The 19,077-nt window shown below is 39.9% G+C and overlaps 1 protein-coding gene across 3 annotated transcripts; it reads right to left on the bottom strand.

The window, feature by feature from the left end:
• Nucleotides 1–951: 951 nt before the first annotated feature.
• tango2 (transport and golgi organization 2 homolog (Drosophila)) lies at nucleotides 952–18,547 on the bottom strand. Of its 3 annotated transcripts, none has more exons than XM_030418256.1 (10): nucleotides 18,408–18,547; nucleotides 17,621–17,689; nucleotides 16,429–16,554; nucleotides 11,949–12,037; nucleotides 9,834–9,953; nucleotides 9,599–9,716; nucleotides 3,863–3,930; nucleotides 3,523–3,676; nucleotides 2,300–2,404; nucleotides 952–1,896 (listed from the first exon to the last, which is right to left on the bottom strand). In XM_030418256.1, exons 3-10 carry the CDS (start codon nucleotides 16,482–16,484, stop codon nucleotides 1,776–1,778), a joined length of 831 nt encoding a protein of 276 aa, XP_030274116.1. In that variant the 5' UTR covers nucleotides 16,485–16,554; nucleotides 17,621–17,689; nucleotides 18,408–18,547; the 3' UTR covers nucleotides 952–1,775. The 3 variants fall into 3 exon arrangements, with proteins under 3 accessions (XP_030274116.1, XP_030274115.1, XP_030274117.1); XM_030418255.1 differs by having other exon boundaries at nucleotides 18,246–18,423; XM_030418257.1 differs by having other exon boundaries at nucleotides 3,523–3,673; nucleotides 18,246–18,423.
• Nucleotides 18,548–19,077: the final 530 nt, after the last annotated feature.

Here is a 19,077-nt window from a genome sequence, read left to right as displayed (position 1 = left end):
AAAACTACTAAGTGCACCTGAGTTACTTTAACACAGCTTGTGCTCATGATTGACTTTCCTCTGTTACCACCGGTATCCAAGAAGAGGTAAGGTACTGATCTTTCAGAGTATCACATCAATACATTGGACAATGAGGATAATATGAATTGCAATATCTCAAGTTGCCAGTCGGGGGCATTATTCACTAACATGAGCAGATTAGTGATGAAGACCAGCGCAGCGTTCACTTTCTTTCTACTAAAAAAAAAAAACAGGAATAGAGGTGAGGGTTTCTTTTATTAATTTTTTTTAATTTTATAAAGATGAGGTATCTTTTGGGGTGTATTTTAAACACAGTGAGATAAAGGAAATGACATTTGTCATCTTTCTAAGTTAGAGAAGTGATATTCTCCATGTCTATAATATTCTTGTACAATAGAAATCTAGCATACCTTGTACAGCGGTAGGCATTTTTGAGTTTTCATAGTAGGAAAACACAGGTGTTACTAATAACATTAATGAGGACCCAGAAACCAAAGACAAGGGCATAATTAATTTGCACCTGTGCGTTCCCTGCTGTGACAATAATGTCACCTGTAAAATCAACCACACTGCCTTATGAAAGCAAAAACTAGACTAGAGGATCGCTGATTATATGCGTCCTGGCTGCAGAACCCCTCTACACACAAGATCACAGAAATAAAAGGCTCTTTAAAAGGGCCAATATGCATTAATAATATATATCAAACATATAGACAGAGCTTTCTCCAATAGGAGTTTCTTAGCCATGAATATCTCTCTTCAGGCTAGTGCTCGTCAATCTTGTCCTAACTATGAGTAATGTGGGGGGAAAAGTAACACCGGAACCAGAAGTGAAATACATTTAGTAAAAGGAAGAGCCAGCTGTCTATTTGATAAACTTAAATGCTATAGTCATCTAAAAGATGCATTAACACACGTGGTTACTAAAAAAATGGTTTAGCCAACTGTTTTTATTGTCAAGCAGTGGTAAAATTTGTTGTTTTGTCGTGGAAGCAGTCAGATATCCAGTGACTGAAAGTATCTGCATTCAACATGGAAACTTCTGTTGTAACCAACACTGAGACTACTGTTGTGCAGGTCTGTGGAATATATAATGAAATGCATGTAACAGTGATCGGAAATTTAAAAAGTAGTTTGTAGCTCTAATATATGACAATTACTGTGATCTTTAATCAGATTAACACATTCTATTGGAAAAAGTCTTTCAATCCATGAATTCCTATTATCTAAAACAGTTGAAATACAATTTTTTCATTGCTGTTTTTTTAAAGGATGCAATCTCAAACTGCAGTCTAGAGATTGTGCATTAAGTATATATTCACTCCACATCATGGATTTAAAGAAAGAAATCTGACACCAACAAGAATAAATAATATTGCATGAAAATAATCCTGTGCACGATGGTATAGATCGCATTTCAAAGCAGGCTGCCAACAATCTGTGATTTCTGGAGCAACCCAATCCTGCTGCTTTGTGACACGTAGGTAAAATATTTTCCTCTACAAAATTATAAATGTTCTTTGGCAATCTTTTAAATTAGCACACACTTTCAAAAGATGCATTTGAACTTAAATCAAGAATAAGAAATATATCACTGATGTTAATGAGGCAGCCAGTACAGACTAGCTGAAGAAAAAGTGCAGACGAGTCTTCATGTTCACGTTGCTGCGACGGTGAGGTACAGCTGATGGAGGGGGGAGATTGAAGGAAAGGTGATGCTGAAAGGCACAGAGCTGGTATCCTCGTTCATGTCTTTACACCTGTAGTTGGAACTGGAAAGAAGTGGTGCTCCACTTGCTTGTGTCACAATTGAGCATGGTGCGCTCTGTGAAGGTCACGTTATCTTCTGCGTCTATGAGGATAATTGTGTTGGTCCTAAATGAGCAGGGACACAAGGGGATACAAGCAGACAAATATAAAACATATCAAGTTATCAACTAAAAGAATGCTTGAAAAATATCTAAGACCACAGGTGAGCGGCAGGAGTAACTCCCAGGGACAACTATGATAAAGTTACATTTGACTTGATTGACACTGAGCAGGCAGTGGCAGACAGGGCCTTGCTTAAGGCTTTGGCAAAGACAGATCTTCTGACCTTTTGGCTACAGGACAGTCTCTGTATCCACAGATCCCCTTTTCATTTCCTTGTTGTGAAAGATTGATTACACTGGGGTTTTTTGTTCTCTCTATGATCTAGCAGGTGAGCACAGTCCTGTCAGTCACCTCAGGTAGAAACAAACAAGGGGATATAGAGTTATGATGAGTGGAAGACACTGACCTTGTGCCATAATGAGGTGAGCGAACACACACCGCTGACAGAGCCTGGATCATGGGCTGGCTGTAACCATCACCCTGGCTCTCCTGAGCTGGATCAGGTGTGTTTCTGTTTAACAAACCCACAATAAAAACACATTTATCATTGTGAGTGCCCATGCAGTACATTTAAATAAGAAATCTACTTGTGTGTAACATCCACTAAAGCTGTAATGTGCAAACAACAAGGGGGTTAGCTATCATTTCTATCAGCTATGAAAATCATTTCTATCTTACAACCTCTTGAGATATGTGGCTTTCAGAACAAACACAGCTTTGCAAGAGTGCAAGGGGAAATCACAAACAACAATCGATCAGACAGATGTTGAACTAATCCCCTCTCTGACCAAATTATTTAAAATAAAAACGACTCATTACACTCAATATGGAAAAGGAACGGTTGGACTTATTCATTTTCTTGCAGAGAGTCATGATTGTACACCAGAAAAACACTGAAATCAACAGGTTGTTAGTTTAACCTGGCACAAAGATAGGAAATTGAGAAAACTAGTACCCTGGCCCCATCCAGTGGTAACAAAATCCACTTCTTCATACCTCTAAAGCTCACCTATAATTAATATGGCCCATCGTGATTGTTTAATATGCATAAAAATCAAAAAGTTTTATTTCTAAGAAGGGCACATTAACTAAATCTTTGCTGGTTCGCTGCACAAGTGCAGGTGATGACAAAGGAAACAAGCTGTGGTTTTATGTTACATGTCTTACAGCTTCCTGTGTCCTGTAGAGACATTTAAGCCTTATTGGTCTTCTCACTCTCAGCAAGAAACCAGAATCATATTTCCCATAATAAATTGTCATTATGTTTGTTATACCCTTTTGGTATTATAACATCCCTCAAAAGTCACAGTATTATCGAAAGGAGCTGACACAAGCTGGAGCTAAAATTGCAATCCCATACAGCAGCTGATTCAGAGCCCTGACACAGTATCTCTGATGTCTGGCATGTTCCAGGGACTCTGTCCAGCCCTGTACACACTGAATCAAGCAATGTTGACCCCACACATGGCACCTGACCTGGTCAAATTCAACAAACCACTCTATGGGACTAGTGAATGTAGATGTACATAACAAACAACCATGACACCATTATTAGCAACTGATCGATAGCTAACCCTAAGAATTGCATTACATCCAACATCAAAGTCTAAGTGGGTGATAACCACTCACAGTTCCTCATTATTGAGGACGTTGAGAAGCTCCTGCACCAGTCCATCGCAGGACAGGGACTGGTCATTGACCACACTGGTGAAGTGACGCTTGCCTTGCAGCAGTTTCCTCCACGGAGTGTCCAGCAATGAATTACTCAAGCCATAGATTCCTGCTGAGGGGCATGTGAAAAAAAAAGACAAACATCCACAATAGTAAGCGTGGTTAGTGACCTTGTGGCAAATCTAATAGCAATATCAACATGGAAATGTCAGCCTAACAGGAATAGACCATAGGTCGAAAGGAGAGGTAAAAATGCTAAATGAACCGTTCCTTCAGCAACCATATTAAAAACACAGACCTGGTTTTAGATGGATGGGTTCAGGGCTGCCTCTGTTTCCATAGTAACACACAGTGTCTTGTTTGGCTCTACACGGGACACAGTAAGATGGAAAATTAGAGATTGCATTTTGTAATGATTATACTTGTTTAGGTCTTATTATGAAGGATGTGTCAAGAGTCAGAATGCTTCAATACACTTGAAGTAAACACGAGACACGAAATCAAAGAAGCCCTCCTAGGGGAATCATGCGAAACAGGTGCTTGGGGGGACAGTGCACCATACGGTATTCTTTAATGTTTGATTGTCTTTGCGGGGCTGAAAAATAGGAATTAAAAAGCCAGTTTAATTTGCTGAAGCAATTCAAATGGGAAAATAGCCAACACCGCAGTTAATTGTAACATTTAAATCTATCCTAAAGGAACAACTGTGTGAAATTAAAGCTTCGAAATACAAATTAGTGCTGCAAACACCATTGACTACCACAAAACCCTTTAGTTACGGTTTTAGATCTCTTTGCAAAGTCCTCAGTTAGAGGGAATTTATTCAGTCTGAAAAATCTGTCTGACATCAAGGGCATCAGTGACGGCTCTGGTACAGGAGAGTGAATAATAAATTACGACCAAATCCTTTGAACCAGCAGGGGAATGAATTTTTTTGATGGCAATTTAATGACAGCCATAGCAGTGGCATCAGTCAATCTGAAATGTGGTGCAACACTGTTACAACATCTAACTTGGAACGTTTCCCGCAAGAACTGGCAAGGCAGGAACAGAATATGCTGCTGGGCTTGTAACTCTGCCTCGCACTTTACTGGATAGTTTTAGAGGCCAAGATACAAATCGTTCTCCGCACTATATCATATATCAACATAAGCAGAGGACGTTTGCCACTGAAACAGTTAACAACATGTCAAGACATATCCAACGTGTAGAGCTAAATTGATTGACAGAAAGTTAACCGACAGCTTTTTGATAATTGAATTGAAAGAAGCAATTTTGAGGATGTTATAAACTCTCTGGATTAAACAATAACAAAGACAATGCTCGATTGCAACCCTACTGACAAGCCAGATAGCCCCAGTGAACACTTAAGTAAATTGTATTCATTTGCTTGTCAAAGTAAGACTTTACTTAGGCTTGATACAATGAAATATTACTCCTCGTTTGTCCTGGAAGCAGTGAGGATCATTGTTGACAGTGATGTAAGAGACGCTGTGTCAATACATATGCTTGCAATAAGCATCTTAATGTGTAGGTGGTGATTGGACTAATTAAAATTATTTATTCGTTCAGCGTTCATTCCTTACAATTGATTAGCGATAAACTAACTGTTCAGAGGCTATCCTTTACTGTTTACGCAGGGACTGCTCTGTCTTGTGTAAATTTCCTGGAGCAGAGTGTTTCTAAAAGTGGGACAATATGTGTCAGAGCAGCTGCGAGAGAATCCTCAAAGCTGTAGGTTGACATTACACCATCTCTCTGACAACAACAGCAGCCTTAATATTGTTTCCAGCTTGTATCCAAACCCAGTCGAACAGTCTGAATAAACAACTGCCTTTTCGGTGTTCCTATGGTTACTATGAACATAGCCGCACTGGCCATTGTTGATTTGGGTGTTAGCGCTCACCCCTCATACATGCATGTGCACAGCAGCCGCTCAATGGGAACCAGATGGCACTGTAACCTGGAGAGAAACGGAAAAATCTGTGAAGCGTATAACCTGTTGTCAGCTCTGCTGTGGGCAAACACAATGTCTGAAACACTGTTTTGATCTTGGTATTGTGACCCAAACTCAGCAATACCCGAAAGGCCTCATGTCCATGTATACACTCTGACTCTGGTATGGATCAAATCGACATTGGTGGTAGCAGGAGGAGGATTTGCAGAGTGATAGCTCTATTTTTGCTTTTTGAAACTGGCTAGAATATTGAAAGTCTCTTCAGGTGTGCTGTGGGTTGATTTGGCCTGAGATGAGGGAACAGCAGGAGGTCAAGACCATCGGGCAGCAAGAGAACGAGGAGGGAAGAGTCGAAAACAGGCTTTTTCAGATCTCAGTTAGAGAGGTAATCAGTATGCTGGCTGGGAGACGTTCTAATGAAGAGTCCTCTATACTGAGGCTGCAGAGCAGTTTCCCCATCGCCAGCTGTGGTGTGGTTGCCTGGAGATGGTTGGATGAGCTTTCAACATTACCAATTCAGAATGTAGATAGGCTTGTTGGTGTGGGGTCTTGGGTAATGACAACATGCAGTCTTGTATCCAATCACACACATCTGTGCATGTACACCAACACATGCAGACATAAAAGGCGGTTTGGTGTTTGTTTTGTGTGTAATTACTTTGAGGTATGTTAGATTCAGAGATCTATGGATGGCAATGATGAGTGTATCAGAGTAACATTTTTCAATGCAGACTGGGCCCTCTTTGTCTTCAGTCATACATACTGTGACTGATCAATGTCATCATGTCAAGTCAGCAAGGACATGAGACTGCAAGGCAATATAAACCATATTCTTTTTGATTAACTCTATAGCCTGTACTTTCACATATTCTGTATCATGATATTGTTGAATATTGTTCTGGCCTACATGATTCAAGTAACATTTCAACAGTCACTGTTTCCCACATGCATTGCAATGAACTGCGGGTACTTAAATCAGTGAAGCTCGGTGAAGTCTGCACCCGAAGTGGACTCTCTGGAAGTCTGCAGAAAGTCTACTCGAGGGCCCTTGTGGATTGGATAAATTGCGGGGTGGACAGCCCTCAGCACTTGCAGACTTCTCACAAACTGACAGCAAAATACTTAAGACTGCAAGAGCTGGTAAGATGCAGTTTGAGCAACCAAGAACACACCTTCATTATGACTTGTCAAACTGTTAAATGGCACCCTGAAGCATACCCAACTTTATTGTCTATTTTATTTCGAAAGGGACCATAATTTACAAAATGGACATCATGCTGTGCTGAAGAAGACTTGAGTCTAACGACTGAGACATAAGCTTCTTCTTAAGAGAAGCCATCAGAGTTGCACCAGGCTGTGCCATTAGAAAGAATGCAGGTTCAAGGCACTTCTGCATTGCCATGATTTATTTTAGAACAGAGAGCTCTCACCATATTTCATACAGTGAATGATGCTGACGTTAGCACTTTAATCAAAACATCAGTCACACAGAACTGCTAGCAAGGTTTGATAATCTTAGCCTACATAGTCAAAATTATTAACTTTATTTAATCACTATAAATAATACGGAAATATCCATGTAATACTCTAATTCCACATCAGCTCGGCCTACAGTATGTGAACTCAAGGTGACCGCTGACTTGATAAATAGAACAGAATAGAGTGCTATAATACTCTTATGTAACTTCAGTAATAAAATCACACCTGACCTAGAAGAGTTAGCCTATCAAATCAGCATACATGGACAGCCTTTCATGGAGAGATAAATGTAGTGGGATTCAGACCTCCCTCTAATGTATAATATGATCTGCAACCATAAAGCCAAAAACAGCATTATTCTGATTTTTGTGGCAAATCTGACAGATTCTCTCAATGAAGAATGCAGGCTATATTTAAACCATTTACTGTGAACATCGCTTGCTAATTCTATTTAGTGCAAAGAGAATGTGACTTCTTCACCGGTAATTTATAATAGCACTAAAAAACCCAAACACCAATAGCTGTTCTTTAAAACGCTGAGAGTTCATCCACCCCTGATACTCCATCCCTGGAATGTGCATATCTGCTGTTTTTCTTTTTTAGCTAAAACAAGTTTCTGCCAAGAATTACAACACATGGTTTGAGGCCATAATGATTGAACCACTTGCTAACGTTGTTTTTATAAAGCAGCCACACTCTGCTTGACCGAATGCGCATTAAGCGAGGCATTTCTTTGCGGGCAAACATCAGAGGAGACATTCATTAAAATGGATAATCTCTGGGCACTAGGATCAAAAACTAAAGCTATAGAAAAGTCAGATGAAATGTTGGATATGGAGCCTTGAGAGCATCAAGCAGAGAATATATTAGATCAAAATTTAAATATATATGGCATTAGCTCCTCTGAGGGAAGGCTCAGTATGATGTTCTAGGAAATGCCACTGACCGAATCACTTGTGTGTAGAACTCAACCCAACACGGTTATAGATTATTAATCAAGGAAGCATTAGTTTAACAAGCATCACTATTAAAGAAAGAGTGATATATAAATTATGGCTCCAGGGTTGTGTCTTTAGTGTGCCCCCTTTTCTCTCAGATGCATCTCAATGAGGGTGATCACACACCCTCTAACAAACTGAGTGAAGACAGAGAATGCTTAAAAGTGGAGGACTCATCTTTTTCCCCACCGCCACCGCATCATAAATCATGTCTCTGGTTACAGATGACTGAGAAATCCTCTAATTGTAATATAGAGCTTCTCTCTATCCACCAGATGTAGTTATTGATTTGGAAAGAAACTAGACGCCTTATTTCCTCTGGGCTGCCGGACACACTACAGTGGGAATCAAATAGGCTGGTAATGATAGTGTTTATTAAAAAGATGTAGGCTTGCTTTCTGTCACCGTGTGCCATCTCTATCTGTAGGGAACGCTGCTCCCATCAGACAGGTATGTGTGGAAGAAACACATGCACCGCTTTCACAGCATGAGCCCAAAATGACAACCCAGCCAAAGCAGAAGACATAAGGCATTATCACAACATAAACACACTGTGTCTTTCGCTTTGCTGATGTCTCATGAGAGTGGGGGGACACCTTATTCTTTCATTACAGAGGAATGCCATTGGGGCAGCAATCAGTCAACGTATTATAGCAATATCATTATGAGACCAATACAGCATAAAACCAAGACATCTCCCTAACATAAGTGATGCTAGAAATGTACAGAAAGTGATGTGCAAGCAGAAGAAAATCCCCTTTGAGATAAGATTCTGCTTGAGGCCATGTTACCAGGATACATGGATCATGACACTGAGCTCCACTGTGAAAACCCTGATTTTTTTTTTTTTTTTCCCCACCAGGAATACATTTTGGTATGGGTGTGTGTTGGAGCTGAACCTCCAACCTCGAGCTGGCAGAAACTGAGACCTGTTTCCATGCCAATTGTCTACAGGGGCCTCCACCATGACAGCTATCTTGCTTTGCACTGATCCCACTTTGATTTTTCTCCCTTAAACAGATCACCAAGTCAACTCAGGCTGGCAAAGCAGATGAAGCGAAAAAAAGAAAAAGAACAAAAAAAACCCCTCATTATTTTTAATGCTGTCTAGATTTTCCTTGTCAGAAAGCCTGAAATATGAACAGGTGTTCCATCTGAATTTAATGCTGGCTCTTTCACAGCTCAGAACCTGAGATTTCTTTTCAGTTCTGCCTGCTTAGCACTCCAGAGATGAAGACGCTGCTTTTGTGGTTTCATTCCAAGGTAAGGCCAGAACTCAGAGGAATAGAGTTACAGCCCATTCTCAACGTTTCCAAAAAAATCTCCTTTAGTGCGCAAGAACCTGCCAATGTCACTTCATGACACCCACAAAGTGCAATAAAGAAGTTGTCTTAACATCCAACAGCCTTGGGGGGCCACATTAGGTATTTTTCTCTCACTCTCTGGAACAATTTTCAACTTGTGAAATGTGTCACGTTGAGAGTATGGCTACCACTGTTAGAGTGAGTCTTTCTGCAAACAAATTGCAGTCTAAAGATACACAAAATGTTAACACCTACATTCAGATGGCTTTCACTACACTGCTACACCTTTCACACACCTGAACTCGGCTGTGATGAGGTTGAAGCCATTGTACAGGTGACTTTCTTGCGACACCTTCTTCAGGTAGGAGTAGCTGTCCTGATCCTTGTCCATAAGGTAGTTTGACACTAGGAATCCTGCACAACAGTAAAGACAAAAAAATTTATCTTAAATTATGTACTCAATTACTCCAGCCTAGTTGGTAATTATAAATACATAGTAAATATGTACATATAAATAAACGTGAAACTCACCTCTTCCTTGTGCATCAGGGTTGGGACGTCCTTCCATGTAGTTGGTGATTGCAGCCATCTTACCCCGCTTGTTGATACCCAGCCATGATCCTCCTTCCTTACCATATTCCTGGTCCAGGCCTGGATTAACACAAAAATTACTGAATTTTTATTAAACACATCATGTGTGTTTTTCCATACATTAAAACCAATCACACAAAATATTCAAATCAGTGAAGCCTTTCTCATGTTTCAGATTTTCCGCAATGGTTTTACAATCCTCAGTTCAACACAGGTCAGTCTCCTTTAAGAAGTACATTGGGTAACTACATTATTTGGTACTGATTATGGAGAGGGAATTAACCTCCATCTAATTAAGTATAATCGTTGGTTTAGCCTGTCAGCTTAACATGCAAAAATGTGACATCTGTCAACAGGCAGGCATACTAGTCATCTAATGATAAATAAAGATTCAAATAATAAATCAATCAGGAACAAGTACGTTAGCTGATCTTTTCTTTCAATTAAATTCCTGGTTAACTTCCTTGAAAATTGTTTAAACACAAAAACTGATCATTGTTGCCTTATAACAATGCAGACCATCCTCGGCAAAGCTAACCCTCAAACTGCAAACTTTGATGCAATATGTCCTTCCTTCTAATACCAAAGTCTGGCAGAAGCAGTAAGAAAACGTACTGACCTTGAACTAGCATACATTAAGATACAACTGATGATATACTGAAGAAACTCAATTGACTGTCATTGACATAAAAAAACAAATCACAAATTAGAACAAGTACAAGGAGTATATCTTTCAAAACGTCGTTTCACTGGACTTACCCCATGTGCAGCTTTGCCAGTATTTATATAAACTCAATCCATCAGTAAATCCATTGTTTTCCTTCTACATTCTCCTCCTTCACATGACATAAAAAAGGTGGGCCTCTGCAAGTCTACTGCACATCCTGGTGATCGATATAGACAGGTCCACTTACACTGACCAAGAGAGCCAAATGGTCCTATCCCTTTGGGGGATGGACTGAAAGCTAGCCTGATCCCACTGGGAACTATAGCTTACTTCCTTTCTCGTCATTCTATGTCTCCTTCAGGGCCCTGCCTCCACATCCCCCCAGCCCCGCAGATAAGGCAGGGCCATTTATTCCTGTCACATCGCATAAAAGCAGCCATCAATTAAGGGCCCACTACTGGAGTTCTGACCCCTCTATTACAGAGGGGCGAAGGAGACGGATGAACAACAAGGCTATCTCTGCGTTTCCTCCTCCAGCAGGAAAAAAAGGGATGATTGATTTCCTCTGCTTGGCTGTAATGTGTATTAGACATCAGTCAATTAAATATAGTTTACTGCGGGTGGGGATGTCCTGTGACGGAGTGGAGAAGAATTGGATTCCAGGGTAAAGCAGACAGATTTTTTCTTGATTATTGAAAGCCATTTAGCCTTGACGAAAGACAACATCTGCTGCATTTTCACACAGTCAAAGAGCCCAGAGAGGTGTGTTTTAAAGTCTAAAAACATATCGAATTTGTCTGGATTTAACTCAAATTCTTCTACTGCAATTTTCTTTATTTACCTCCCTTATTGAGATCTACCTGGTTAAAAGGTTCCATATTATGGGTGTCTACTAGAAAATGCTTACATGCAATTATGTTCAGAAAAACACATTATTTTACTCATACTGTCTATTGCTGCAGCACTTCAGCCTCTGTCTGAACAAGCCATTTTAGACCCCCTCTCCTGAAAAACCCAGTCTGCTCTGATTGGTCAGCTCTCACAGGCTCCAACAGGCACAACCTACTGTGTATCGGCTCTACTGGTGTTTTTGCAATCATGGCCATGCTGGGGGCGTTGCTGAGGGCACTGACTGTATACTTGTGTCATCACAACCTTACAGAACTCCCTTTTGGCTTGTTTGAAAGCACAGTGTCTGACGATGGGCTGTGTGGATTGAGTGCTTTTATACTTCAAATGTCTCTTGCTTTATTTTTAATGATTGTCTCCTGTTAAAGAAGACAAGCAGAACATACTTCAGTCAGTTTAGTGCTATTTAATTTGCTCTCAGCTTCAAAACTTGCTTGTAGGGCGTAAAAAATAGTGAGTGGCGAGCTGGAATCACTCACCGCTGAGGATCTCACTGTTGGTCCCCCAAAAGTCTGCAGCTTTGGACGGCCTGTTGTAGAACTCATCTCTGTTTGCAGCCAAAATTAGCCTGAGGAGAGGAGGGGAGAGGGCTTTAGTTTGTTGTTTTTGTTCATTCAGCGAGTGTTGTTCGCTTGCTCTAGATGTGAGCCAATGAGGTATTACCATTGCTGGTCCTAACATCAGATCCCTCATCAATGACTCATTCATCACCAGGAACACATCCTAGAAGTTATTGAGTTGGCAGACAGATAAACAGACTGTTTGCTGCAGACTGCTGGACACAGTGCTGAGTCACTGTCCCTGACATTATAGATGTGTCCAGGAGTCTTCAGCTATAGCGATATTACAAATTGATTGAGCGGAGGGTACAAAAGGTCGAGGTTATGAGGAGGACCTTTGATGAAGACCAAAGAGGAGAGGATCAAAAGGAATGTGACATCAAAAGGCCAAGCCAATATAAAAGTTACAGATGACCCGACTTAATACAGAAGGAGGGAAAGTAAGGAAGTGAAACAGAAGTTGGGATCCAAGTTCAACAGGTTCTGAAGAATGCAAAAATAAACAAGTTATTGAAGAAAACAAATATTTCAGGCTTAATTTGGGGGAAATACATGTAAGACAAATCAGACATCTAGAATATTTACATTTGATAAGACAGTGCAGCCAGAAAACATCATATATGATACAGTCAGAAAGTTTGGAAAAGACAATTTTTTTAACCTTAGAGCTACTAAAGAGGTAAACTAGATTTTAAGGGGTGAACGAGATTCCACGTAATAAACATTAACCTAAATCTGTGAAGCAAGGCTACCACACAAACACTTACTAACACAAACAAGAGTAAACAGCCTAAAAAAGAGTGTGATCTGAGTTTAAATAAATCACGTTGTATGGGAGTCTGTGGTGTAGTCTGATGTGGGCTGCCAGTCAGCACTACACTACACTTGACCTGCATTACAATTCAGGCTGTCAGTGAGCAGCAATGCCATTTTGTTGATGGTCATTTACTACGAGAACTTGCATGGTGACCTGTATTTAATGACAGTTAGCCATTAGTTTGTACAGGCCTTTACTAGCAAGTCACTACTATACACCATGTAGCAAGGAAATGTAACATCACTTAGCATTCGTATGCATACTGTATATCTCCACTCAGCTTGTGTTGTTCACTATTTCACTACTGACAACACCCATACACACAGCGATATCTACTTCATGTCACCCAAAACATGACCTCTGACTTTTGCAACCCGTGACCTTTATAAACATTTATTAGCATTTTTAGCAGACATTCATATAATAGACACGTAGTGCATAAGCACAAAATGCACCAACATAATTTGTCTTTGTCGATATAAGTATATGTTGTGTAATTATGGAACTGGAGTTAAAGATCATTGAGATATGGATTTAAACACTGCAGAGAGACAATTTTAAACCTTGGGCAAACTACACAGGCTAGAAAAAAAGAGGAAAAAAGGCCAATGGCATTTATTGACCTCTATAATAGCTGTATGTTCCATCTGAGCTTGGCAATGGTCCCCCTATTAATCTTTCAGGATGGGAGCTTGGATCCTGTTAAGAGCAAACAAATAAACCAAACTGACCTAATAGGGGTCGACCCCTGCACATCAAGGGGCTGACGACAGATTGTTCCCATGGCACCCTGTGAGCCACCACTGCTCCACAAAACAAAGCTAACACTAATGATGCTACACCAGTGAGAGAGCATCTGCTATCGGATCCTGAGGGGAAAAAAAATCACATGCGAGCAGCTCGGATCACAGTCAGCCAGCTGCATCATGTAGGAGGGATGGCAAGAAGCAGAGAACTATGAAAGCTCTTCATGAATATTGAACTTTTGTATTCAATACACACAGTGGCTTATAGACTTAGCAGGAGTCACAGGTTTGCTGTGGAATTAAACATTCAAGGATTTTCACAATTCTCATGAGATTCTTCCGTATTAATTTTGCGAGCCCTCACATTCCATGTTGCACTAACCTAATGTTAAAGTTCCACCTGACCAACCATTTATTACAAAGTATTTTAAAAAACAGAGTCATATGTGCTTTTCTATTAAGCTAGTGTTGGGCCAAAATGTCAACTTGTTTACAGCACCTACATGATTTAAGTTGGCAGATTGCCATGAGTGACATCACACTCCTAAGGCAGTTGACGATTTTATCCCAACCACTGCAAACACTCTGAAAAACTGTCAGTGAGGCATTTTGTTTAGTCTATCAATATTTACATGACACTAACTAGCCTGAAGGAAGTGCTATAATAACAGGTCAAATTCAATTATAATACTGATTGGTTGATTGCAGAGCTCATTTCATTCCGAGCAGCTGAAAAAGCTGAAATAAAGAAAAAACACTGCAGGCTAGGAAGTGAGTTTCAAAATACGGAAATCTTAGCATGTGGGTAATCATTGAGTCATTTGTACTGAATATGAACCCATTTAACCCCTGCAGGTATATTCCTGTCATTTTGTGCTGTGGGAGTGTAATAATATGAAATTACACTTAATGAAACTTTAATCGTGGCTTCAATCCAATTTAGTGCAAAAAGAAAAATTCTGCAACTAATCTAATCCAATAGTCTATATATAGCACTGAGGTAACCACATTAGGACACAGTACGTTTCACCTTTCCAAAGGTTCATGTCTGAGTCAGTACTCATACCACACCTCTGCTGTGATCTCCTCAGGCGGGGTCAGGCTCCCAGAGGGAAGGACAGAGATGGACTATGTCCAGGTACAGAGCTCACTCTCCAGCTCAGGGGAATTTTAATAAGCTGGACTCCACATCGGCCCCTAACTTACAATGACTGCTCAGAGCGCACCAGTCTGTGCAAGCCACTGAAAGGAGTTAGCATTTACTGCTGGGTAGGGTACATGGAGGTTGCACAATGATTCATTCAGCCCTTTAAAGTGGTAGATTTGAGCAAATGTGATGTATTTTCTATAGTAATTATCATTTCACCACTGCTAAGTACATTATATGCCCAATATAGAGGGCTATTCATGTCAGCAGATGAAAAACTCGGGCAGTGGCAAAGACTGACAACTCCAAAATAACATATCAGTTTGTTCCAAATGTTTATGAAACTGATAGTAAAACAAAAATGCTCTTCTCTTTACTCATTTGTTATGATGCTGCTATTTGTGTGTGCTTATGTCTCTGCTCAGAGGCACACTAGACAATCCTGGAACAAGATGAAATAGGGAGCACTGCAACCTTGTCAGACTATGACAGCAGGGATTTATCAATCTGAAAGGTTGGTCCTTTTATATTTGTTTTTATTTTATAAAAACATACATATATCTTCCTTTGCTGCATGTCTCAACACTTCACTGAAGCTATATGATGCAAACTCAGTGAAATATTCTGTCCCAACACTGTGGTTTTTTTTTAGAACTGCATCAAAAAGAAATATCATGCATAATTTGTTTGAACATTTCCCAAAAATGCTACCTGACATATTGGGGATATTAAAAAAAGAAATTGCCTCAAACCTGTTTATAAAGATGGACCATAGTGTGTCAGGATTTTAAAAAGGTGCTTATGATGTTTGATCCTCATCTTGGTGTTTTTCTACTTGCTGCTTGACACTTTAGATTAACTGTGACATTGTATTAAAGACACCATTATTTGGCTGCTCTACTTGAATGCTTAAACACACTCTAGAATAGCAGGAGGAGACCAAGATACTACTAGCCTCAAATGTGCAGTTCTGTGGATGACTGTGCTCTCTTACCTCTGTGCACGAGCGTCTGATTAAATAAAATAATTTTGGTTTGAATTGTGTAGCACCAAGTTTTTCTGTACTGGGTTGGTTCAAGAACTTCTTACAATGATTAGTAGCCCCATTCACACTGCTGTTTGCATGCAGGGATCCTGCGCCAATTCCCAGCATCCTTCTCTGTGTAAAAGTTTCAGATGCGGTGAGGGGTGAAATTTCGCTCCGGCGCTGATCCATCTCTGGAGATAGTATCAGGGCCGTATTATTGGTGAACTGAACCAGTGTGAACCGATAAGCTGACGGTGCGGAGTGGGGGCGTGTCGATCATACAGTTTGATAATTGACTGAACTTAATAAAGAGAAATTTCCCACAAAGCAACGTTACATGACCAAACAAAAGTAACGTAGTAATTGTAACTGTCTTTGCCAACTTATATGAGAAAAAAAAACACCACAGCTGTACGTGGAGAAGCGTCTATCCTCCCGCCCGTCCTAACAACTCTTCGTCATATTTCTGCCTGAAAAACAGCGTCTGTCACCAGCAAAAAACTTTAACTCACTGAGTGTTTGTAATGAAAATAAATCACAGCGAATCACCACCATGATTGTTTGCAAAGTAGCTCTAGCTAAAGTAACCCTGGGGCAATAACAGCAATAAAGACACATTACACATTAGGTATCTACATCTGCTGAAAGGATAAACTGCTCACCTGTAGGCATTTTTAGATGCCGGCCGGGGGTCAAACTTGAAGAAAATTATACACATGGATGTATTGGGGAGGGATTGATGACAATGTTTTACTCAATCCACATCTGCCTTCAAATCTTCGTCATATCTGACAAAGAGAAGAAAACAGAAAAGGAAACATCCACGTGTTAAGTGTTGGTGCATGAGATAAGGGATAGGGCTGGGTATCACCAGGTACCTCGCGATACGGTACTATCACGATATTTTGTTCACGATAACGATAATATCACGATACAGCGATTCTGCGATAATCGATACATTGCAAGAAATTTCCTCCATGATACATCACGATATCTGTGTCACTGAAGAAATTCAAAATTTATTGACTGCACTGAATCCATTTCACAGGAATTACAAAACATTGTCAATCAATTTCACATGAATGACAGCCAAGTAAACAAAGAGTATATTGCACAGTGACTCTTCTTAACACACACACTGACTACAACTATCATTAAATATCTATATGTGTGGGTTTTTAGAGCTACTTAAACCATTTTTTAAATTTTATTTGGTTGTATACCTATGTTTGAATAAAGATAAAGCTGTCCTCCGAAGAAAGGTGGTGGGCCAAAAAAATAAATAAATAAATAAATTTATTTATTTAGTTTTTTACATTTTTAAATATCGATATTTGGCACCAGTGTATCGATAACGTACCTCAAGACGAAATATTGCGATATATCGTAGTATCGATATTTTGGCACACCCCTAATAAGGGATGTTCAAAATGTGCAACATTGAACAGATGGAGATACCAACAGACAAAGAATTTCTTTACCATGAGAGTTTATAGATCATTGGGCTGGAACTATGAATAAAACTCACTGTCGATAGTTTACTATATTAATCGATTAGTTGTTGGTCCATAAAATGTCAAACAATGGTGAAAAATGACAATTGGCATTTCCCAAAGCCCAAGATGAGCCCTTGAATGTCTTCTTTTGTCCACTATCCAAATATATTCACTACTGTCTATGATCCCAGCTTCTTAAATGTGCATATTTTCTGTTTTCTTTCCTCCCCTAAGACTCCGAGAATATGGCCTTTTGCAGCTCTTAAAGGGCATACATCTGGAGAGGAATGACTTGAGTATGTGATGCACTCATCAAAATGTGCATACTTCACTCAACAGTGATTATGTCAATACTTACATGGTGTCTGTGGCTGTAGGACAAAGAAATAGCCCATCCAGAGTGCATGCTGTGTGTACCTCTGTGAACCTGCCCCATAATCAGAAAGGCAGGTGTTAGCCATAGTACTATAAACGTGCAGTATCTTTATTATTCTTTTTATTGTAATGAGTACAAAGGTAGCAATTAGGCAACATGAGTCACAATGTCATGTTATGTCATGTCATGTCATGTCAGGGTGCTGTAACATTAGTCACCTGATACTACAATGCCAGCAGTTAGCTACTGCTCATAAGACAGTTACCATTACCTGTAGTAACACTAATAACACTGTGTTAACACTCTTGAACAAGTAAGATGCACTGTGCAAGCTATTCATAGTTTCTACAGTCCTGCAACAAGATGAGCTAGCCGAGTAGCATAGCCGCTGTCTGTTAACGTTATCTACCTAGCTGAAACAAGTCTTGCCTTGCAGACCAAGCTGGTTAAGTAGCATTATAACATGTTGCTAGTTTCTAGATCCAAATAGTTTGATCACAACTTGGTAACCTGGCCAAAAACAAGCTATCGTTAGCATTAAAGCAGTCAAAGGGAGGAACGATAACAGAGAAAGCAAATAAGGCAAACTTCAGCTAACGTTACCTACCTAAACTTTGTTATGCGCGGCACATTAAACAGCAGATAATGTCTGTTCAGCTAACTGTTCGTCTGCTGTCTTCAACACAGTTGAACAGTGTCGGCTAACTGTACTCACTGTCCCTTTACACTCGTTGCTGACAACTGAAAGGAAGTGTTCACACTGAATTACCTCGATTTGTGTCTCCAGTCGGCTCATAAGCGTCCACAGCGGGATGAGAGCCTTTATTCTCTGTGCGTTGTCCCGATACCCGCCCACCCGGGCAGTCAAAATACATAAAACGAGTACACCTCCATCAGAGCTCTGAAGTTCGCTGTGATTGGTCAGAAGAGGGAACATTACTTGAACAAGCGCGCTAACAGCAATCGCCACTAATTGCTTTTCCGGCTTGACATGAAAAATAAAAGCATGGATATTTGAAGTACGTTTTTAGACCACGACAAAAGTTCCTAACCTGAAGCACAAGGGCTGTTTGATTGCAGTACATTCCTTCAGGGATAACTAAGAAATATGAACACCTAAATAATTACAAAATCTAGATAAATACACCATTAGCCTAATGGTCAACACATGCCTTCAACTGTGTGTGGTACACTATTCTTACATGTAAAATCATATCAATATTGAATGCAGATTGCCTCTTCACAAATCTACACAAAATTGTAATCCTACTGTTTTACTCCAGCTTTTCCGTCGCCTTTTCAAAACGTTTACTTTGAAAAAGTCTTTATTGTATTTGTGCGGGCTTGACAATGCCACAGTACCATTAAATGATTATAACAATAGATGTGCTGAATATGGAGATATAGACGACAGGACAGATGATAAAATAGAATAAAAA

The sequence above is a fragment of the Sparus aurata genome, chromosome 5, assembly GCF_900880675.1.
Source record: "Sparus aurata chromosome 5, fSpaAur1.1, whole genome shotgun sequence".
Classification (NCBI taxonomy): domain Eukaryota; kingdom Metazoa; phylum Chordata; class Actinopteri; order Spariformes; family Sparidae; genus Sparus; species Sparus aurata.
The sequence above is the reverse complement of the archived record's forward strand: the minus strand, read 5'-3'. Positions and strand labels throughout refer to the sequence as shown.